The following is a 23,451-nucleotide window of genomic DNA, read 5'->3' on the forward strand; positions in this document are numbered from 1 at the left end:
GAGAGGAGAGAGACTAACCATGGCATCTAGTGACTAGCAGAGAGGGGGGGGGAGAGAGAGAGACTAACCAGGCCATCTAGTGACTAGCAGAGAGGGAGAGAGAGAGAGCAGACTAACCAGCCATCCTAGTGACTAGCAGAGAGGGAGAGAGACTAACCATGGCCATCTAGTGACTAGCAGAGAGAGAAAGAGAGAGAACTAACCATGGCCATCTAGTGACTAGCAGAGGGGGAGAGAGAGAGACTAACCATGGCCATCTAGTGACTAGCAGAGAGAGAGAGAGAGAACTAACCATGGACATGTAGTGACTAGCAGAGAGGGAAGAGAGAGAGAGAGACTAACCATGGCCATCTAGTGACTAGGCAGAGAGGGGAGAGAGAGAGACTAACCATGGCCATCTAGTGACTAGCAGAGAGGAGGGGGGGAGAGAGAGAGACTAACCATGGCCATCTAGTGACTAGCAGAGAGGGAGAGAGAGAGACTAACCATGGCCATCTAGTGACTAGCAGAGAGGAGAGAGAAGACAACCATGGCCATTTAGTGTTACTAGCAGAGAGGAAGAGAGAGACTAACCATGGCCATCAGTGACTAGCAGAGAGGGAGAGAGAGAGACTAACCATGGCCATCTAGTGACTAGCAGAGAGGGAAGTAGAGAGAGATAACCATGGCCATCTAGTGACTAGCAGAGAGGAGAGAGAGACTAACCATGGCCATCTAGTGACTAGCAGAGAGGGGAGAGAGACTAACCATGGCCATCTAGTGACTAGCAGAGAGGGAGAGAGAGAGACTAACTATGGCCATCTAGTGACTAGCAGAGAGGAGAGAGAGAGACTAACCATGCCATCTAGTGACTAGCAGAGAGGGAGAGAGAGAGAAACTAACCATGGCCATCTAGTGACTAGCAGAGAGGGAGAGAGAGAGACTAACCATGGCCATCTAGTGACTAGCAGAGAGGGAGAGAGAGAGACTAACCATGGCCATCTAAGTGACTAGCAGAGAGGGAGAGAGAGTAACCATGGCCATCTAGTGACTAGCAGAGAGGGAGAGAGGAGACTAACCATGGCCATCTAGTGACTAGCAGAGAGGGAGAGAGAGAGACTAACCATGGCCATCTAGTGACTAGCAGAGAGGAGAGAGAGACTAACCATGGCCATCTAATGACTAGCAGAGAGGAGAGAGAGAGACTAACCATGGCCATCTAGTGACTAGCAGAGAGGGAGAGAGAGAGACTAACCATGGCCATCTAGTGACTAGCAGAGAGGGAGAGAGAGAGACTAACCATGGCCATCTAGTGACTAGCAGAGAGGGAGAGAGAGACTAACCATGGCCATCTAGTGACTAGCAGAGAGGGAGAGACTAACCATGGCCATCTAGTGACTAGAGAGAGGGGGAGAGAGAGACTAACCATGGCCATCTAGTGACTAGCAGAGAGAGAGAGAGAGACTAACCATGGCCATCTAGTGACTAGCAGAGAGGGGAGAGAGAGAGACTAACCATGGCCATCTAGTGACTAGCAGAGAGGGAGGAGAGACTAACATGGCCATCTAGTGACTAGCAGAGAGGGAGAGAGAGACTAACCATGGCCATCTAGTGACTAGCAGAGAGGAGGAGAGAGAGAGACTAACCATGGCCATCTAGTGACTAGCAGAGAGGGAGAGAGGAGAAACTAACCATGGCCATCTAGTGACTAGCAGAGAGGGAGAGAGACTAACCATGGCCATCTAGTGACTAGCAGAGAGGGAGAGAGAGAGACTAACCATGGCCATCTAGTGACTAGCAGAGAGGGAGAGAGAGAGACTAACCATGGCCATCTAGTGACTAGCAGAGAGGGAGAGAGAGAGACTAACCATGGCCATCTAGTGACTAGCAGAGAGGGAGAGAGAGGAGAGAGAGACTAACCATGGCCATCTAGTGACTAGCAGAGAGGGAGAGAGAGATAACCATGGCCATCTAGTGACTAGCAGAGAGGGAGAGAGAGAGACTAACCATGGCCATCTAGTGACTAGCAGAGAGGAGAGAGAGAGAAATAACCATGGCCATCTAGTGACTAGCAGAGAGGAGAGAGAGAGAGACTAACCATGGCCATCTAGTGACTAGCAGAGAGGGAGAGAGAGAGACTAACCATGGCCATCTAGTGACTAGCAGAGAGAGAGAGAGACTAACCATGGCCATCTAGTGACTAGCAGAGAGGGAGAGAGAGACTAACCATGGCCATCTAGTGACTAGCAGAGAGGGAGAGAGAGAGACTAACCATGGCCATCTAGTGACTAGCAGAGAGGGGAGAGAGAGAGACTAACCATGGCCATCTAGTGACTAGCAGAGAGGGAGAGAGAGAGAGAGACTAACCATGGCTATCTAGTGACTAGCAGAGAGGGAGAGAGAGAGAAACTAACCATGGCCATCTAGTGACTAGCAGAGAGGGAGAGAGAGAGACTAACCATGGCCATCTAGTGACTAGCAGAGAGGGAGAGAGAGACTAACCATGGCCATCTAGTGACTAGCAGAGAGGGAGAGAGAGAGACTAACCATGGCCATCTAGTGACTAGCAGAGAGGGAGAGAGACTAACCATGGCCATCTAGTGACTAGCAGAGAGGGAGAGAGAGAAACTAACCATGGCCATCTAGTGACTAGCAGAGAGGGAGAGAGAGAGAGAGAGAGACTAACCATGGCCATCTAGTGACTAGCAGAGAGGGAGAGAGAGACTAACCATGGCCATCTAGTGACTAGCAGAGAGGAAAGAGAGAGAGAGAGAGAGACTAACCATGGCCATCTAGTGACTAGCAGAGAGGGAGAGAGAGAGACTAACCATGGCCATCTAGTGACTAGCAGAGAGGAGGGGAGAGAGAGACTAACCATGGCCATCTAGTGACTAGCAGAGAGGGAGAGAGAGAGACTAACCATGGCCATCTAGTGACTAGCAGAGAGGGAAGAGAGAGGAGAGAGAGACTAACCATGGCCATCTAGTGACTAGCAGAGAGGGAGAGAGAGAGACTAACCATGGCCATCTAGTGACTAGCAGAGAGGGAGAGAGAGAGACAACCAGGCCATCTAGTGACTAGCAGAGAGGGAGAGAGAGAGAGACTAACCATGGCCATCTAGTGACTAGCAGAGAGGGGAGAGAGAGACTAACCATGGCCATCTAGTGACTAGCAGAGAGGGGAGAGAGAGAACTAACCATGGCCATCTAGTGACTAGCAGAGAGGGAGAGAGAGACTAACCATGGCCATCTAGTGACTAGCAGAGAGGGAGAGAGAGAGACTAACCATGGCCATCTAGTGACTAGCAGAGAGAGAGAGAGAGACTAACCATGGCCATCTAGTGACTAGCAGAGAGAGAGAGAGACTAACCATGGCCATCTAGTGACTAGCAGAGAGGGAGAGAGACTAACCATGGCCATCTAGTGACTAGCAGAGAGGGAGAGAGAGAAACTAACCATGGCCATCTAGTCACTAGCAGAGAGGGAGAGAGAGAGACTAACCATGGCCATCTAGTGACTAGCAGAGAGGGAGAGAGAGAGAGAGAGACTAACCATGGCTATCTAGTGACTAGCAGAGAGGGAGAGAGAGAGAAACTAACCATGGCCATCTAGTGACTAGCAGAGAGGGAGAGAGAGAGACTAACCATGGCCATCTAGTGACTAGCAGAGAGGGAGAGAGACTAACCATGGCCATCTAGTGACTAGCAGAGAGGGAGAGAGAGAGACTAACCATGGCCATCTAGTGACTAGCAGAGAGGGAGAGAGAGAGACAACCATGGCCATCTAGTGACTAGCAGAGAGGGAGAGAGAGAGACTAACCATGGCCATCTAGTGACTAGCAGAGAGGGAGAGAGAGAGACTAACCATGGCCATCTAGTGACTAGCAGAGAGGGAGAGAGAGACTAACCATGGCCATCTAGTGACTAGCAGAGAGGGGGGGGGGGGGGGAGAGAGAGAGACTAACCATGGCCATCTAGTGACTAGCAGAGAGGGAGAGAGAGAGACTAACCATGGCCATCTAGTGACTAGCAGAGAGGAGAGAGAGACTAACCATGGCCATCTAGTGACTAGCAGAGAGGGAGAGAGAGAGGCTAACCATGGCCATCTAGTGACTAGCAGAGAGAGAGAGAGAGAGACTAACCATGGCCATCTAGTGACTAGCAGAGAGAAGGAGAGAGAGAGACTAACCATGGCCATCTAGTGACTAGCAGAGAGGGAGAGAGAGACTAACCATGGCCATCTAGTGACTAGCAGAGAGGGGAGAGAGAGACTAACCATGGCCATCTAGTGACTAGCAGAGAGGGGAGAGAGAGACTAACCATGGCCATCTAGTGACTAGCAGAGAGGGAGAGAGAGAGACTAACCATGGCCATCTAGTGACTAGCAGAGAGGGAGAGAGAGACTAACCATGGCCATCTAGTGACTAGCAGAGAGAGAGAGAGAGACTAACCATGGCCATCTAGTGACTAGCAGAGAGGAGAGAGACTAACCATGGCCATCTAGTGACTAGCAGAGAGGGAGAGAGAGAGAGAGAGACTAACCATGGCCATCTAGTGACTAGCAGAGAGGGAGAGAGAGAGACTAACCATGGCCATCTAGTGACTAGCAGAGAGGGAGAGAGAGAGACTAACCATGGCCATCTAGTGACTAGCAGAGAGGGAGAGAGAGAGAGACTAACCATGGCCATCTAGTGACTAGCAGAGAGGGAGAGAGAGAGACTAACCATGGCCATCTAGTGACTAGCAGAGAGGGAGAGAGAGAGACTAACCATGGCCATCTAGTGACTAGCAGAGAGGGAGAGAGAGAGACTAACCATGGCCATCTAGTGACTAGCAGAGAGGAGGAGAGAGAGACTAACCATGGCCATCTAGTGACTAGCAGAGAGGGAGAAGAGAGAGAGAGAGAACTAACCATGGCCATCTAGTGACTAGCAGAGAGGAGAGAGAGAGAGACTAACCATGGCCATCTAGTGACTAGCAGAGAGGGAGAGAGAGAGACTAACCATGGCCATCTAGTGACTAGCAGAGAGGAGAGAGAGAGACTAACCATGGCCATCTAGTGACTAGCAGAGAGGGAGAGAGAGAGACTAACCATGGCCATCTAGTGACTAGCAGAGAGGGAGAGGAGAGAGAGACTAACCATGGCCATCTAGTGACTAGCAGAGAGGGGAGAGAGAGACTAACCATGGCCATCTAGTGACTAGCAGAGAGGGAGAGAGAGACTAACCATGGCCATCTAGTGACTAGCAGAGAGGGAGAGGAGAGAGAGACTAACCATGGCCATCTAGTGACTAGCAGAGAGGGAGAGAGAGAGACTAACCATGGCCATCTAGTGACTAGCAGAGAGGGAGAGAGAGAGACTAACCATGGCCATCTAGTGACTAGCAGAGAGGGAGAGAGAGAGACTAACCATGGCCATCTAGTGACTAGCAGAGAGGGAGAGAGAGAGACTAACCATGGCCATCTAGTGACTAGCAGAGAGGGAGAGAGAGAGAGACTAACCATGGCCATCTAGTGACTAGCAGAGAGAGAGAGAGACTAACCATGGCCATCTAGTGACTAGCAGAGAGGGAGAGAGAGAAACTAACCATGGCCATCTAGTGACTAGCAGAGAGGGAGAGAGAGAGACTAACCATGGCCATCTAGTGACTAGCAGAGAGGGAGAGAGAGAGAGACTAACCATGGCCATCTAGTGACTAGCAGAGAGGGAGAGAGAGAGACTAACCATGGCCATCTAGTGACTAGCAGAGAGGGAGAGAGAGACTAACCATGGCCATCTAGTGACTAGCAGAGAGGGAGAGAGAGACTAACCATGGCCATCTAGTGACTAGCAGAGAGGAGAGAGAGAGACTAACCATGGCCATCTAGTGACTAGCAGAGAGGGAGAGAGAGACTAACCATGGCCATCTAGTGACTAGCAGAGAGGGAGAGAGAGAGACTAACCATGGCCATCTAGTGACTAGCAGAGAGGGAGAGAGAGACTAACCATGGCCATCTAGTGACTAGCAGAGAGGGAGAGAGAGACTAACAATGGCCATCTAGTGACTAGCAGAGAGAGAGAGAGAGAGAGAGAGAGAGAGAGAGAGAGAGAGAGAGAGAGAGAGAGACTAACCATGGCCATCTAGTGACTAGCAGAGAGGGAGAGAGAGAGACTAACCATGACCATCTAGTGACTAGCAGAGAGGGAGAGAGACTAACCATGGCCATCTAGTGACTAGCAGAGAGGGAGAGAGAGAGAGAGAGAGACTAACCATGGCCATCTAGTGACTAGCAGAGAGGGAGAGAGAGAGACTAACCATGGCCATCTAGTGACTAGCAGAGAGGGAGAGAGACTAACCATGGCCATCTAGTCACTAGCAGAGAGAGAGAGAGAGACTAACCATGGCCATCTAGTGACTAGCAGAGAGGGAGAGAGAGAGACTAACCATGGCCATCTAGTGACTAGCAGAGAAGGAGAGAGAGAAACTAACCATGGCCATCTAGTGACTAGCAGAGAGGGAGAGAGAGAAACTAACCATGGCCATCTAGTGACTAGCAGAGAGGGAGAGAGAGAGAGAGAGAGACTAACCATGGCCATCTAGTGACTAGCAGAGAGGGAGAGAGAGAGACTAACCATGGCCATCTAGTGACTAGCAGAGAGGGAGAGAGACTAACCATGGCCATCTAGTGACTAGCAGAGAGGGGGAGAGAGAGAGAGAGAGAGACTAACCATGGCCATCTAGTGACTAGCAGAGAGGGAGAGAGAGAGACTAACCATGGCCATCTAGTGACTAGCAGAGAGGGAGAGAGACTAACCATGGCCATCTAGTGACTAGCAGAGAGGGAGAGAGACTAACCATGGCCATCTAGTGACTAGCAGAGAGGGAGAGAGAGAGAGAGACTAACCATGGCCATCTAGTGACTAGCAGAGAGGGAGAGAGAGAGACTAACCATGGCCATCTAGTGACTAGCAGAGAGGGAGAGAGAGAGACTAACCATGGCCATCTAGTGACTAGCAGAGAAGGAGAGAGAGAAACTAACCATGGCCATCTAGGGACTAGCAGAGAGAGAGAGAGAGAGACTAACCATGGACATCTAGGGACTAGTAGAGAGGGAGAGAGAGACTAACCATGGCCATCTATTGACTAGCAGAGAGGGAGAGAGACTAAACATGGCCATCTAGTGACTAGCAGAGAGGGAGAGAGAGAGACTAACCATGGCCATCTTCTTCTGTTCTGCTAGTTTCTGGAGCTGGTAGGACTTCTCCTCTGCCTTGATAAATCCCTTCTTCACATCATCCACCGCCTAAGGGAGGGAGGGCAGGGGAGAGGGAGAGAGAGAGAGAGAGAGAGAGAGAGAGAGAGAGAGAGAGAGAGATAATGGACAAACCAACTGAACTTTCCTTTACACACACACAAAATGCACACTCCCCTGACACACACACAAAATGCACACACACCTGGTGGAAGCAGTAGCTGACCGCCAGGTGGTTGTCATTGAGCAGGATCTCCTCCTCGGTGGTGAAGAGCCACTTGCGGAGGGTGAGGCAGGTCCCAGGGACAGCAGACGTATAGTTCTGAACATACAGCTTGTGGGGGAACTCATTAGGAGCCAGCTTACGCACTGACAGAGAGAGAGAGAAAAAGAGAGAGAGAGAGAGAGAGAGAGAGAGAGAGAGAGAGAGAGAGAGAGAGAGAGAGAGAGAGAAAAAGAGAGAGAGAGAGAGAGAGAGAGAGAGAGACAGAGACAGAGACAGAGACAGAGACAGAGACAGAGACAGAGAGACAGAGACAGAGACAGAGAGAGACAGAGACAGAGACAGAGACAGAGACAGAGAGAGAGAGAGAGACAGAGACAGAGACAGAGACAGGGTTAGGTCGGAATAAACAAAGCTCCTGGGTAGGACTAAATGTTAGCCTCTCTGATTAAAGACACACACATACACAGAGAGAGACAGACAGACAGACAGACACACATGACTAGGTGTTAGCCTGTCTTTGATGGAAGAGGGACAGGGCTGACTAAACAGATCCTACTGAGCGGAGCCTGAGACTTCATTAAATGAATGAGAGACTGGCACCAGAGATCCTGGTGTATACATGCTGCTAGCTATAATCATGGGAGAAACGTGCAGGCCTCTATCCCAAATGAATGGGAAAGATAAGCAATGCTAGCCACTGTAGCAGGATCTACAGACAACATACACACTTTAGCTTGACTATTGAGATAAAACTATTGTGAGTGAACTGTCCCTTTAACGACTCTGTATGTGAGTGAAATGTGCTTTAGGGGGGAAGATTCTGACCATATCAAAGTTATAATAAGTCAACATCGGCTATCAATCATTCATTAAGGCCATTGAAGCGCCATAGAGCTTTTTACTGAGCTCTCAGATCCACTCTCTGTAATAAGAGCTCCCCCTGTAATGGGACCGCGCACACACCCACACACTCTGGGCAGAGGCCAAAGTCTCAGGCAATTAAGGTCAACGCTGGAGTTAGCACATAGAAAAAGACTAGTCCTATAAAAAAAAAGATCTCACCATCACACACTTACCAAAGGAGTGGTTGATGACCTCAAACAGAGCAAAGTAGCTGGCCGTTATGCTGTCCATTCCTACTTTCATGACCACAGCCTGTGGGAGAGAGATCAAGAGAGTGAGAAAGCAAAGGAGTCCTGCGTATTAACAAGGAGTCCTGTGTATTAACAAGGAGATCTGTGTATAAACAAGGAGTCCTGTGTATTAACAAGGAGTCCTGTGTATTAACAAGGAGTGCTGTGTATTAACAAGGAGTGCTGTGTATTCAGAAGGAGTGCTGTGTATTAACAAGGAGTGCTGTGTATTAACAAGGAGTGCTGTGTATTAACAAGGAGTCCTGTGTATTAACAAGGAGACCTGTGTATTAACAAGGAGCGTTACGTATTAACAAGGAGATCTGTGTATTAACAAGGAGATCTGTGTATTAACAAGGAGACATGTGTATTAACAAGGAGACCTGCGTATTAACAAGGAGTGCTGTTTATTAAGAAGGAGTCCTGTGTATTAACAAGGAGACCTGTGTATTAACAAGGATATCTGTGTATTAACAAGGAGCCCTGTGTATTAACAAGGAGTCCTGTGTATTAACAAGAAGTTATGTGTATTAACAAGAAGTCCTGTGTATTAACAAGGAGTGCTGTGTATTAACAAGGAGTGCTGTGTACATTTACTGTCCAGCCTAGAATTGTTTCATGTGGGTCTAAGTGGTAACCAAGCTGGCCTGATGTTCCTGGGGATTAGGTGTGACGGTGTGGCCTGATGTTCCTGGGGACAAGGTGTGAGGGTGTGGCCTGATGTTCATGGGGACTAGGTGTGAGGGTGTGGCCTGATGTTCCTGGGGACTAGGTGTGACGGTGTGGCCTGATGTTCCTGGGGATTAGGTGTGACGGTGTGGCCTGATGTTCCTGGGGACAAGGTGTGAGGGTGTGGCCTGATGTTCATGGGGACTAGGTGTGAGGGTGTGGCCTGATGTTCCTGGGGACTAGGTGTGAGGGTGTGGCTTGATGTTCCTGGGGACTAGGTGTGTGGGTGTGGCCTGATGTTCCTGGGGACTAGGTGTGAGGGTGTGGCCTGATGTTCCAGGGGACTAGGTGTGGCCTGATGTTCCTGGGGACTAGGTGTGTGGGTGTGGCCTGATGTTCCTGGGGACTAGGTGTGAGGGTGTGGCCTGATGTTCCAGGGGACTAGGTGTGGCCTGATGTTCATGGGGACTAGGTGTGAGGGTGTGGCCTGATGTTCCAGGGGACTAGGTGTGGCCTGATGTTCCTGGGGACCAGGTGTGTGGGTGTGGCCTGTTGTTCCTGGGGACTAGGTGTGAGGGTGTGGCCTGATGTTCCAGGGGACTAGGTGTGAGGGTGTATATGTGAGGGCTGTAAGTGTAACTAGGGGTTAGGTGTGTGTTACCTGGTAGACCTGGTCAGTAGTACAGTTCTTTCGGACTCTGACTGTGACGGCAGTTTTATCAGGCAAGGCTATCCTCAACTCCACATCTGATACTCCGTTATAGTTCTACGGAGAGGGGGGGAGACAGAGATTACTTACAGCCAGGCGGGTGAGAAGGCGGTCACAGGACCACTCATAGGCCAGACAGACAGACAGACAGACACACACAGCGTAGACAGAGACAGAAGAGCAGAAGAGAGGAAACCAAAAAGAAAAAAAGGACAGAGATGCCAGCCCCATCTCACACACCACACATCCCACAGGATAGGATGAGAGGAGAGAGGGAACGAGAAGTCTAAAAAAAGAACAAATCTTAGAGAGGAATAAGCAGCAAACACAGTCAGAATGACATGCTTACCTCATCAGACTCAGACAGAAACTCCTGCATCACGTCACTCTCCCCAATCACCCTCACTGAACACACTGTGAAGAGAGGAGAAGGGGTGGAGAAGGGGCAGGAGGATGGGGAAAAGGAGAGCGAGAGAGAAAGTAGAAACACTGAGAAAGGCAGATCCATTGTAGACACTCCCATGAGCCTCTATCAATCAATTTCAATTTTATTTTATATAGCCCTTCTTACATCAGCTAATATCTCGAAGTGCTGTACAGAAACCCAGCCTAAAACCCCAAACAGCTAGTAATGCAGGTGTAGAAGCACGGTGGCTAGGAAAAACTCCCTAGAAAGGCGAAAGCCTAGGAAGAAACCTAGAGAGGAACCAGGCTATGAGGGGTGGCCAGTCCTCTTCTGGCTGTGCCGGGTGGAGATTATAACAGAACCATGCCAAGATGTTCAAAAATGTTCATAAGTGACAAGCATGGTCAAATAATAATCAGGAATAAATCTCAGTTGGCTTTTCATAGCCGATCATTAAGAGTTGAAAACAGCAGGTCTGGGACAGGTAGGGGTTCCATAACCGCAGGCAGAACAGTTGAAACTGGAATAGCAGCAAGGCCAGGCGGACTGGGGACAGCAAGGAGTCACCACGGCCGGTAGTCCCGACGTATGGTCCTAGGGCTCAGGTCTCTCAGTTGGCTTTTCATAGCCGATCATTAAAGAGTTGAAAACAGCAGGTCTGGGACAGGTAGGGGTTTCGTAGCCGCAGGCAGAACAGTTGAAACTGGAATAGCAGCAAGGCCAGGCGGACTGGGGACAGCAAGGTGTCATCATGCCCGGTAGTCCTGACGTATGGTCCTAGGGCTCAGGTTCTCAGAGAGAAAGAGAGAACGAGAGAATTAGAGAGAGCATACTTAAATTCACACAGGACACTGGATAAGACAGGAGAAGTACTCCAGGTATAACCAACTAACCCCAGCCCCCGACACATAAACTACTGCAGCATAAATACTGGAGGCTGAGACAGGAGCGGTCCGGAGACACTGTGGCCCCATCCGAAGAAACCACCGGACAGGGCCAAACAGGAAGGATATAACCCCACCCACTCCGCCAAAGCACAGCCCCCGCACCACTAGAGGGATATCCCCAACCACCAACTTACAATCCTGAGACAAGGCCGAGTATAGCCCACAGAGGTCTCCACCACAGCACAAACCAAGGGGGGGCGCCAACCCAGACAGGAAGATCACGTCAGTAACTCAACCCACTCAAGTGACGCACCCTCCCAGGGACGGCATGAAAGAGCACCAGCAAGCCAGTGACTCAGCCCCTGCAACAGGGTTAGAGGCAGAGAACCCCCAGTGGAGAGGGGAACCGGCCCGGCAGAGACAGCAAGGGCTGTTCGTGCTCCAGCCTTTCCGTTCACCTTCACACTCCTGGGCCAGACTACACTCAATCATATGACCTACTGAAGAGATACGTCTTCAGTAAAGACTTAAAGGTTGAGACCGAGTCTGCGTCTCTCACATGGGTAGGCAGACTGTTCCATAAAAATGGAGATCTATAGGAGAAAGCCCTGCCTCCCGCTGTTTGCTTAGAAATTCTAGGGACAATTAGGAGGCCTGCGTCTTGTGACCGTAGCGTACGTATTGGTATGTACGGCAGGACCAACTCGGAAAGATAGGTAGGAGCAAGCCCATGTAACGCTTTATAGGTTAACAGTAAAACCTTGAAATCAGCTATGAGTACCATGTTATCCTGACCATCTCTACCTCCTCTCCAATCCTTTCCTTTTCACATTTCTTCTTCATCCTCCATTCATTAATCCCATCAACTTCCATCTTTTCCAGTTATCCCTCCTCCATCTCTCATTCCACCCCTTTCTATCACCTTTCCAAACGGTTTTTGCTTCATATTTCTCTGTCCTGATCTTTCTTTCTGCCTCTCTCTCCCTCTCTCTCTCTCTCTCTCTCTCTCTCACCTTTCTCCAGGTATTCCTCCAGTCCCCTGCGTCGAGCGTCTAGTTGTTGTTCAGATAGGGAGAAGGGCCATTTGCCAGGTATTTTGGGGAAGGTGTAGTTGGCAAACTCTCTCTTCAGGTTCTGGTTGAGGATAGCAAACTCCCTGTACCTTTTAGAGCACAGCTGTCTGCCTGCCATGTACACATTATACACCTGCAGACAGAGACACACAGTGTAAACATACTGTAGGCATACCTACATGTTATGTACATCTTTCCTCAGTCATTTTATGTCTCTCCCTCCCTCTCTCCCCTCGTTGTGTTCAGTGTATTTGCATGTTGGGACAGATGATAGGTTGTTAGCACCACTCCTTCGCTCTCTCCATCCCCCCTCCCCTTCTCCTTCCTTGTCCTTCTCTCTCCTTCCGTCCATCTACTCACCACAAACCTCTCCTGGTTGAGTTCAGTGTGTTTGTATGTGGGGACGGAGATGGGGACGGCCTGTTTGTCGCTGTAGTCGTAGCAGGACTGGGCTGAGCCGTCGTCTCCGGGGTCCAGACAGTCAGCCTCCTGGGGAGGTACAGACAGCACGGCCAGCATCAGCTCCCTCTCCCCCGCACGGATCAGATCCACCACCTGCTTATGGGTCGCCCCCTCCACGTTTACACTATTACTGAGAGGAGGGATGGAGAGAGAGAGATAGAGGAGAAAGAGAGAGAGGGAGGTAAAGGAGAGAGAGATAGATAGAGAGAGGCAGATAGAAGAGAGAGGGAGGTAGAGATTGAATATTCATTCATTATTAGGCTAGGATATACTGAGTCATCATTGCAAATGAGCAGCAGCACTCATACATAAAATGAATTGTGTTGTTGACGTTTCTTGCTGCCCAGTCAGTGTCTGTCTTGGTGTGAGTGGACGAACCCTCTTGTATAACAGTGATCATCATATATTAAGGGTCAGTCAGTGGATGTCTTGATAAGGCTGTCAGCAAGTCTAATGTTCACCTCAGCGGAACTGACGTCTCCCATGGCAATGGGGTCAAGGTGGGGTGGCGTCACTCAGACGACTGTGCATCAGAGCATGAGCTAGTAAGCTGGACTTGTGACCTCTGCACCACTCCGACGGCAGCGTGTCAGGGCATGAGACTGCGTGTGTGTGTAAGCAGCAGAAGTGCTGACGTCTGCACTGCAGCAGCCTATAGTAAATATTACTGTTACAAACTGTAGTTAGCCTCACAGTTCACACGGTAGAAACTATTAATACAGAAGAACCCAATCCTACCTTGAGGATACACACATGTGGTCCTCTGTAGCTCAATTGGTAGAGCATGGCGCTTGTAACGCAAGGGTAGTGGGTTCGATCCCCGGGACCACCCATACGTAAAAATGTATGCACACATGACTGTAAGTCGCTTTGGATAAAAGTGTCTGCTAAATGGCATATTATTATTATTATAATGTGATATTTCTGTATAAGTTCACAGGAAAATATATGATGAAGTAGCCCTTTGCCTAGTAAACCCAGGCTATCTATCATGTTGTTACATCAGTGACTGAGAGGAACAGAAAGCAGGCCAAAGGTTACAGGATCAACACACAACACTGCCAGACAGACCACCTGAGACACCACTGACGTAAAACAACTCAGACTGATAACAGACAATGACAGAGAGATACACACACTCCAATCTTTCATCAATGAGACTCACAGTGTGTGCACAGCCGGAGCAACTCCTAATCAGTGTGTGTGGGTAGAGAACACGGTAGATCCATTCTGTAATCTGTGTACTGTAGGCCTGTGTGTGTTATATGTCCAAACATGTGAGTCACTGCATGTATCCCTTACAGAAAAAGCTGAGGTGTCAAAAAAAAAACAGCGTAATTTCCTTAAATCACTACTCTCCCGGCTGGCTAATGTTTAACTGAAAGCTGCTGAGGTAGTCATACATAAAAGACACAGACAGACAGACACACACGGAAAGACAGACAGACAAAAACACTTCAAGTCTTTCTCCAGTCTAGTCTGGTCAGGATTCAGGAAAAACTGTGGGCCATATAGCCATGAGTGTTTGGACTGGACTGGTTGTTTTCATAAAAGCATGGGTAGGGGTATAGGTATAGTTCTCTGTGACTGTGTGTGTGTTCTCTGTGACTGTGTGTGTGTTCTCTGTGACTGTGTGTGTGTTCTCTGGGACTGTGTGTGTGTTCTCTGGGACTGTGTGTGTGTTCTCTGGGACTTTGTGGCTGAGGAGTGTTGATTTTGGAGAGAGCAGTGGGGATGCTCCACAAGCACTGCAGCTAACACTGAGGGACTGCTGTGTGTGTCTGAGCGTGAGCATATGGAGCACATGGGCAGGTGTCTCTCCCTGGCATAGATACTGGTAGTGCTCAAGGCACACACACACACACACACACACACACAATGGGCGTGCAACCACCCGTGCACGCACACACACCAATATCGGAGTCAACAAACTGCCAGGCTACTGCACAGCACCCAATCGGTGAGCAAACGGTGAGCCAACTAATCAAAACACAGAAGTACGGAGAGCACATCCAATCAGATGAGCCCTATGTATTCCATATACAGCAACCCCCCTCACTCACTTTTTCTCCCCCTCACACACACACACACACTGGTACTGATGCTGAGCTGTATGCTGCCTGCTCCTTGCCATGGCAACAGAACCTAACATCACCAAGCTAGCTACCTCTGTGCATACTAAACCTGTCGCAAAGACCAGACAGACACACTGCACTCTCTATGCATTGCATCATCCGCATCCAAACACTGAGATGGCATACCATGGCTATTGCTGATCTATTACAATTAGGAAATGTTGAGTCCCAATTTAATTGAGACTGGCTATAAAGCATTGGGGCACACTATTAAAATATATATTATTATCAAGGCAAGTAGGTAAAATAGTAGCTGACCATGAATGTGCACACATTGAATGGCCATTTTTTCCATCATCTGGTCAGTTTTTGATAAGAATGACAGATGCGGTTTTTCTGGTAACCTGATGTGTAGGGACGGAAGGAACATGTGTGTGTGCTGGTGTTTAGTTAGCTAGTTAGTTTGTATCCAAGTTCAGAGAGTCAGTGTGACTGGAATTCGTAATGATCACATGCTCTCACACAGACCGTCTTTTCATTGGGATGAACCGGCTCTTCTGCCCCGTACACTGCACTGGTACAAGCACAGACTGATGCATGAGTTATCAGGCTTTGTTAGCCTAGTCTCCAGGTCAAGTGAAAAATATTATTTAACGTAGCTAGCTAGCTAGGATAGTTTATGGCGTTGCACTGAGCTGAGGACAACAGCTTGTGAATTATGGAGTTAACGTTAGCTAGCGAGTTAAAATTTGGGACAGCAGAAGAAAGTCAACAGTTTGTATCGCGAACGAACTGCAGTGCACAGGAGCTGACATTACAATACCATCCTTTTTAGCTTTGCTGTGGTCTGTTTTGATTTTTTGTTTATTTTGCCCTGCCTTGACCAAATAGCTACTATTGAGCTAGCTTGCGCATGTAGCAGCTACCAGATAGCAAGCTAACTCTCACTTACACTTCCAGAATCCGGTCCCCTTTCGAGATACCGGCTCTGTCTGCTGCACCTCCCGGTAAAACGGCACTGACGTGCTGTAGCGGGGCATACAATTCCCCGTTGATGCTCCGTAGTTGCCCTCCTTCGCTAACCTGTCCCCGGACATTGAAGCCATATCCCGAATCAGACTTGACTATCCGCACCAGTCGCGGGCCTGAAGTAACGGTAGTCACCGTTTGGCAACTGCTGGTGTCCTGCGTTGGGCTGACACCGGAGCCGTTACGAGAGGATGGCTGAACTAACAGAGGAGCCGCCGAATGAATTCCCTCTCCCTCGACGTCCGCCATTTTCCCTCAGCCTATTTCCCCCTTATCCACTTTGAGTCTCCCACACTAAGCTCTCCTAGTTATCTAGCTAGCTTGCTAGATGCGATGGAGTGAGGAGGAACGACCAAGTCAACGAAGACCGATTTAACTCGAGAGACTGCCCTCCCTGGAACACCCCCCGCCCCTCGTCTGGTTAGAGTGGGTCTCTACTGCGCAACCGCAGAATCAAGATACTGGGCATGTTCGAGCGGATCAATTTTCTCAAGTCGATGGTCAAGCCTCCAAAGTGTGTTGCATATGCCGCGTTCATGTGCTTGTCGGACCTAGAAACCTTGGATATTTCCGACTTGCTAACTGGTTGTAGTTATACACTTGCCACGTTCAACGAATCAGCAAGTTGGACATTTCCAAATGTCCTAGTTCTGACTAGCATGTGAACCCGGCAGTAAAGAGTACGATAGTATGAGTCATAATACCCATAAAACCTAGCGGTCAAACAGGGAAATGGTTCCAATCGTTTTTAACCATACATTTTTTCCATAGGGGATTTTAGAAACACTTCAAATAAGGGCTGTGTTTCGTGTAGGCTTACCCTGGTGGGACGTTGGGATAACTGTGTAAATCTCTATCAGACAAGGTGAGTTTTATCAATATATAGCTGCTATTGTGGCTATCATACAGAACTACAAATGCCTGTCTCAAGTTTCACGTCACTCACCAGGGCCCTGATGATCTGGACGAGACTACCGAAACGAGGCAAATGTAAGAATCTCTGGATTAACTATCTAACGTTAGCTCAATTTGATAATGAATAAATTGGTAACATTAGTTTAAATGGACAATTCTGTGAACTGTCTTGGGCAAGTTTTAAATTGACACAATACCTGTTATCTAGCTAGCTAGCTCACAATTAGCACGCTAGTTAGCAACATTAGCCTGTCTAGATGGCTACATTGGCTGTCTATTTGTCTAGCCATTTAAATGCATGAGAAATTGATAAAAACGAATTTAGTTTTCTTTGGCTTTTATAAACCAACAGTCTAGCTTGCTAGTTAACTAGCTAACTAACTTAGATGGTGAAACTCTGCGTTCTTGAAAATGCTTGTTTGTGTCTGTGGGTGAGTAGCCTACTTCAAGTAGCCTACTTCTTGACTTGCTAGCTGTATTATTTGGGGCTGGATTTTTGAGAGGTTTCAGAGACTGACTGATTAGTATATCTTGAGTCAATGGTGCGCTTATGTAGCACATGGGGATGTGTGAAAATTACTCCTCAGCCTGAAGTGTCCCCACTTTCACCAGCGAATAGCTAGCTTTTAGTGTGGCGCCGACTGCTAAGACGCTTCAGGAGGGTGGTCGTATGCTAACAAGCCAGAGATCTCAAGTTCATGCCAGGTATGGGAGGAAGTGGTACTCTCTAAGCAAGCAGCGTGACGTCCTTTAGTGGTGCCTAGTGACTGATCTACAGTTGCGCTCAACTCAATGCTGGGGTCACTGTTGAGTAAGTTTTTAGGGGTGAATGTAGCACATGGGGATGTGTGAAACTTACTCCTCAGCCTGAAGTGTCCCCACTTGCGCCAGAGAATAGCTAGCTTTTAGTGTGGCGCCGACTGGTAAGACGCTTCAGGAGGGCAGTCACGTGCAAGGCAGAGGTTCTGAATTTGCGCCAGGTATGGGCTGAATCGGGAGGAAGTGGTACTCGCTAAGCAAGCAGCATGACGTCCTTTATACTTACTTTACTGTGGGAAGACATTGATCTGTTTGCTGTTGCGCTCTGGACAGCCGTTCATTAGTATAGCTATTAGTCTTATCACCTCACAACTAGGTAAGCTGTTTCATCCTGGAACAGTATTCTCCTGCTTTGGTCTGTTTCAGTCATTGCAGGAAGTCCTGAAGAGCAGGAGTGTGTGAAGGGTTTGGTCCCAGCCCAGCTCTAACACCTGACTTAAGTAATCAACATAACGAATCATGGCAATAGGCTATGATTTGTAATCCGGTATGAACTGGGCTGAAACAAAAGCTTATACACACTCCTGCCATTCAGATCTGGAGATGTCCACCTTTTTAAGTCAGTATTCTGTACTATGGGTACAATTGGAGCGGGGATTTTGATGGTATTGATATACACTGAGTGTACAAAACATTTCCATGACACACTGACCAGATGAATCCAGGTGAAGGCTATGATCCCTTATTTTTGTCAATTATCAAATCCACTTCAATCAGTGTAGATGAAGGGGAGGAGACAGGTTAAAGAAGGATTTTTAAGCCTTGAGACAATTGAGACATGGATTGTTGTTCCTCCCACACCCGGACGTTGTGTGAGGGGAGATGGAGTTACACCGGGATGCCACCGGGCTGCAAGCAAAGTTGGGAGAAGAGGAATATTGGGACAGGGATACAGAAAGGTGGATTTCTGAGGAGGAATGGAGGGGGGGAAATAGGAAGAAGAGGTTGAAGAAAATGAGGAAAGCAGAGGTTGGATTTGAATTTGAGGAAGATGGTGATAAAAATGGACATGAGGTGTCGAAGAAGATTGGTGTCAAGCCATGCGCCAGACCGAGTACTGGAGGTGAAATGGAAGTGAATGAGGGCGAGTTAAATGAGGTGGAAGGTTTGGTGAAGAGCTCTGAGCCTGAGCATGGCATCGATGGACATGATAAAGAAGAATCTGGTCCAGTAGGAGTGACATATTTGGAGAAAGTGGATCCTTGCCTTTTGGCAGATCCATTTGTGGTTTCAGGGTGGGTGGGAAAGGAGTTGGGTGCAGTTGAATCAGTGAAGTCCTGTAGTGGACTTGTGATATTTGTTTGTGTTTCTTCTGACCAGAGGGAGCGGGCGCCCTGTGTCACGCAACTTGGGTCAAGATCTGTTTCTTTCTTTGCTCTTAGGAACAGGGCACCATTGAAAGGAGTGATTTCTGGGGTAGCGTTAAGTGTGGAGATGGAGCAATTGAAGTTGAAGATTCCCGGTGTTTGTGACTCCCGCCGTTTGGTGCTACGCAGACCTGGTGGTGAGCGTGGTGAAACAGAGGAGTCACTGTCAGTACTTTTGAGTTTTGAGTCAATCTTTACTCAACAAAGTCATGTAAGGATATCAGTTATACTGTTAGAGCTTTTGTGGCGATTCCACTGCGCTGTTTCAGGTGCAACGTTTATGGTCATGTTGCAGCAGTGTGTAGGAGGGAGATTCCAAGATGTGGGAAGTGTGCAGGAGGGCATGGGACAGAGGATTGTGTAGTTTTGGTGGATAAAGTTGTGGTGTTAACTGTAGGGGTGCCCTGTGCAAGAGAGGCAGGTTGAGGTGGCTGGAGTCAGAGTAGTGCAGAAGGTGTCCTATGCTGAGGCAGTGAAGAAAGTAGAGGAGGATGGGTCAAGGGTGAGTGTCCTGAGACAATCCCTGTGAGTAAATCAAATCAAATGTTATTTGCCACGTGCCGAATACAACAGGTGTAGACATTACAGTGAAATGCTTACTTACAAGCCCTTAACCAACAATGCAGTTTTTTAAAGCAAAAATAAAATAAAAAAAGTGTTGTGAAAAATAAAAGCAAATAACTAAAGAGCAGCAGTAAAATAACAGTAGGGAGGCTATATACAGGGGGGTACTGGTACAGAGTCAATGTGTGGGGGCACCGGCTAGTCGAGGTAATTGAGGTAATATGTACATGTGGGTAGAGTTAAAGTGACTATGCATAAATAGTAAACAGAGTAGCAGCAGCGTAAAAGAGGGGGATGGGGGGGGGGGGGGGTGGGCAGTGCAAATAGTCTGGGTAGCCATGATTAGCTGTTCAGGAGTCTTATAGCTTGGGGGTAGAAGCTGTTAAGAAGCCTTTTGGACTTACACTTGGCGCTCCGGTACCACTTGCCGTGCGGTAGCAGAGAGAACAGTCTATGACTAGGGTGGCTGGAGTCTTTGACAATTTAAAGGGCCTTCCTCTGACACCGCCTGGTATAGAGGTCCTGGATGGCAGGAGGCTTGGCCCCAGTGATGTACTGGGCCGTACGCACCACCCTCTGTAGTGCCTTGCGGTCGGAGGCCGAGCAGTTGCCATACCAGGCGGTGATGCAACCAGTCAGGATTCTCTCGATGGTGCAGCTGTATAATTTTTTGAGGATCTTTTCAGTCTCCTGAGGGGGAATAGGCTTTGTCGTGCCCTCTTCACGACTGTCTTGGTGTGTTTGGACCATGATAGTTTGTTGGTGATGTGGACACCAAGGAACTTGAAGCTCTCAACCTTTTCCACTACAGCCCCGTCGATGAGAATGGGGGCATGCTCAGTCCTCTTTTTTTATTTCTTCCTGTAGACCACAATCATCTCCTTAGTAGTAGATTTGTACCAGCACAGAGGGATAGGCCAACGAGTGATTTATGCTTCAGTAAGGTTGGCTTCTTAGCGTTCATAGCAATGGTTATCAACTGTACCGCAGAAATGGAACGTAAATCACAGAAAATAAATGATGGGGTGGCAGCTGCAGAGAAGTATTTGGGTATACGAGATTTGACTTCAGAAGAGTTACAGGGTGTGTTGAGTGGGGGTATCCCATCCTCCCAGGCCATTGGCATGGTGCTGGAGCAGATCGTTTTAAAAATTATTATTATATATGTCACAGGCCGGCTCATAGCCTGTGGCAAAAATGAGGGGACATGAACAACAGGTATAGGCCAATCAAAAGGTTCTTTATTGTAAACCAAAAACTATTAACTTTAAACAAAGAAAAAGGAATGAGGTGTGGAAATGTCATAATGTAGGCAAGGTGCATGAATCTGTGTGTGTGAACATGACTGAGTGGAAACTAAGTAAACCTACAAAGGAACAAACAAAACAGGATCATACCTGGAGGAGCAGGGAGAGAGAGAGTGGTTAGTGATGCAGTTTTAAATACCCTGAGCCCAGGTGGCTCCAATCACACCAACTCCAATCACTAACGACCCTCCTCTGCCTGCAGGAGGAACCGCCCCTGCACTGCAGAGGAGGGGCCGTGACATATAAAAAATTGTATCACAAAGTATAATGGATTTATATTATAGTCCAGTTGGGGGCGGTAATGCAACATATTGGATGCCAACGGCCGTTAAACCCTAAAGAAGAAGACATGGATTGTGTATGTGTGCCATTCAGAGGGTGAATGGCAAGACAAAATATTTAAGTGCCTTTGAATGGGGTATGGAAGTAGCTTCCAAGCGCACCGGTTTGAGTTTGTATCAAGAATGGTCCACCACCCAAAGAACTCAACTCAACTCGACACAACTGTGGGAAGCGTTGGAGTCAACATGGGCCAGCATCCCTGTGGAACGCTTTCGAGACCTTGTAGAGTCCATGCCTTGACGAATTGAGGCTGTTCTGAGGGAAAAAGGGGGTGCAACTCAATATTAGGTGTTCCTAATGTTTTAAACACTCAGTGTACAACGCATGCTCCACTCTCCAGTTGAACTTGTTGACTGATGCCAAGGCGGTGGCTGCTATGAAGGAAGCAGCTGCGGACCAGAAGACTGCAGCATTGGTCCACACCTGCCCTGTCTGTCAGGTGAGTAGTATTGGTTGGTACTGTATGTGTCTTTAGGTTCCTCTCCATGTGTAGGCTATTGGACTGGCCTGTGTGGTACAGTCTTTCATATGTGTAGTAGTTTGTTGCAATGTATTGCTTAGTTTATCATTTGTCAACTTTGAATTCAATCTAAGCCACAGATTAACTTCCTTCATTTTGTACTTGACCTTTTATAGATGCAGACCCAAAGACGTTCAAGCAGCACATTGAAAGCAAGCATTCGAAGTGGGGGTAAGAGATTCTTCCATCATTCACACACAGTAGACAGTGTAAACCACCATGTTGTCTACAAAATGCTGCCCTCAATGCTTTAGTTGTATTGTGTATGGTTCCATTTGTGGAAATGCTGTGATCACTCATTGTCTTTAAAGTTGTGATTCACAGACACACGATGACCACAATTTGAATGCTGAAACTGAGACGAAATGACGTCGATGGACACATGCTGAGACCCCGAGTATGACTGGACATGGGATGGATATTTGTGACAATGACCTAAAAGGGGTGCAGAAGCACACCATCACCCCATTTTATGTTTATTCCATGGCCAACCATCCCTCTAGCTATCCCTTATTCCACACTATGCCTTTTATGCCCCATGGTCCCTCAACTTCGGACACTTTGGACCTCTCCATCTTATCAGTTTAAACCCACCCTTCCTTCACTTGTTTTTCTCCTGTTTGGATAACATCTAGATTGTGTTGTGGTGTACTTTTCTTTCACCTGTGTAATGCTGTCCTCCTGCTTATTCCGGGGTTCAGACTGAATGCAGTTGTAAATGTGCTGCTCACAATTGACATCAGCAACATGTACCTGTTACATTGACAAGAAGGGTGTTGATATAGCTGCGTTTAGGCATGGCTTCCTTGTTTTGAGTCTGTTAAGTGTGTTTCTCATTCTGCTGGAGTTGACCTAGTATTTTTTATATTAAACCTACCTTACACATTCAGTTGTTTCTCCATTTGTAACTCACCCACCAAAAATCACAATATGCTGTTTTACATTATTTTTGCTGGTCTAATTCCTAAAATGGAAAAGCAGAAGAATCTGTGCTCTCTGATGGTAATAAGAGTTCATATGGTGCTCTTCGATGTCCCGGGTTTGTGGCATTGATGAATAAATCATTTCATCTTTACTTCAAGTCAGATGTTTGTTATGCATGAAAGGCATATGTTTGCATTGTTTACTATTTTGATATGTTTAAAACAATGTGATTGTTGGAGTTCAGGTGTTTGACATGATTGATGGGTGACTAGGTGCATTCTTGTCAAATAAATATGCTTATTCATGATTATGGACACATTCTGCAATTAGTTAATCTGTTTTTCAATCTGCAACCGAACATTAGTTAGTTCTGAATCGCTTGAATACAGCAGTGCATTCTGACACCATGAATTGAAATAGATTTCATCTCGTTCATATAGTTGGCAGAAATGATAAGGGATTAAATATTGACCTCCACCGGCTGAAGGAGAAGAGGATATGGTAAAATAAGGGTATGTTGCTAGTAATATCAGAGGTAGGTAGCAAGCTAGCTTCTTTGCAAAACACTAGCTTAGTATGCATGGCACATTGTCAATATGACTGCTACTAGGATATTATTCTGTACAAGACAAGACCAAATGCATAAATAAGCCAACAAATATTAGTTCAATAAAATATGGAACAGTAAATTAAAATGTTCAATATATATTTTGTTTTGGATCAAGGTAACTAGTAGCTGTCAGCTAGAGATGATATGCAGTAGCCTGCAGTGATTTGTAGTTTTGCATGATGTCTACTTTGATGCTAATTAGCT

The 23,451-nt window shown here is 47.7% G+C and overlaps 1 protein-coding gene and 1 long non-coding RNA gene across 2 annotated transcripts in view; one reads left to right on the plus strand and one right to left on the minus strand.

Moving 5' to 3' along the window:
• Positions 1-16,262, minus strand: part of LOC121543186 (sorting nexin-27-like) — a 48,066-nt gene extending 31,804 nt beyond the window's left edge. Inside the window, exons 1-8 of the mRNA XM_045226697.1 lie at positions 15,803-16,262; positions 12,674-12,905; positions 12,254-12,446; positions 10,297-10,361; positions 9,900-10,004; positions 8,513-8,591; positions 7,416-7,579; positions 7,146-7,261 (exon numbers count right to left, since the gene is read on the minus strand). Of these exons, the coding sequence (XP_045082632.1) occupies positions 7,146-7,261; positions 7,416-7,579; positions 8,513-8,591; positions 9,900-10,004; positions 10,297-10,361; positions 12,254-12,446; positions 12,674-12,905; positions 15,803-16,128 (1,280 nt within the window). The 5' untranslated portion in view covers positions 16,129-16,262. The remainder of the gene's footprint in view (positions 1-7,145; positions 7,262-7,415; positions 7,580-8,512; positions 8,592-9,899; positions 10,005-10,296; positions 10,362-12,253; positions 12,447-12,673; positions 12,906-15,802) is intronic.
• A 488-nt stretch (positions 16,263-16,750) lies between these two features.
• LOC121542405 lies at positions 16,751-22,867 on the plus strand. Its single transcript, XR_005995899.1, has 4 exons — positions 16,751-16,869; positions 21,534-21,632; positions 21,830-21,884; positions 22,025-22,867. It is a non-coding gene; the product is annotated as an uncharacterized LOC121542405 (long non-coding RNA).
• The last annotated feature ends 584 nt before the right edge of the window (positions 22,868-23,451 follow it).

The sequence above is a fragment of the Coregonus clupeaformis genome, chromosome 17 (genome assembly GCF_020615455.1).
Source record: "Coregonus clupeaformis isolate EN_2021a chromosome 17, ASM2061545v1, whole genome shotgun sequence".
NCBI classification, from domain to species: domain Eukaryota; kingdom Metazoa; phylum Chordata; class Actinopteri; order Salmoniformes; family Salmonidae; genus Coregonus; species Coregonus clupeaformis.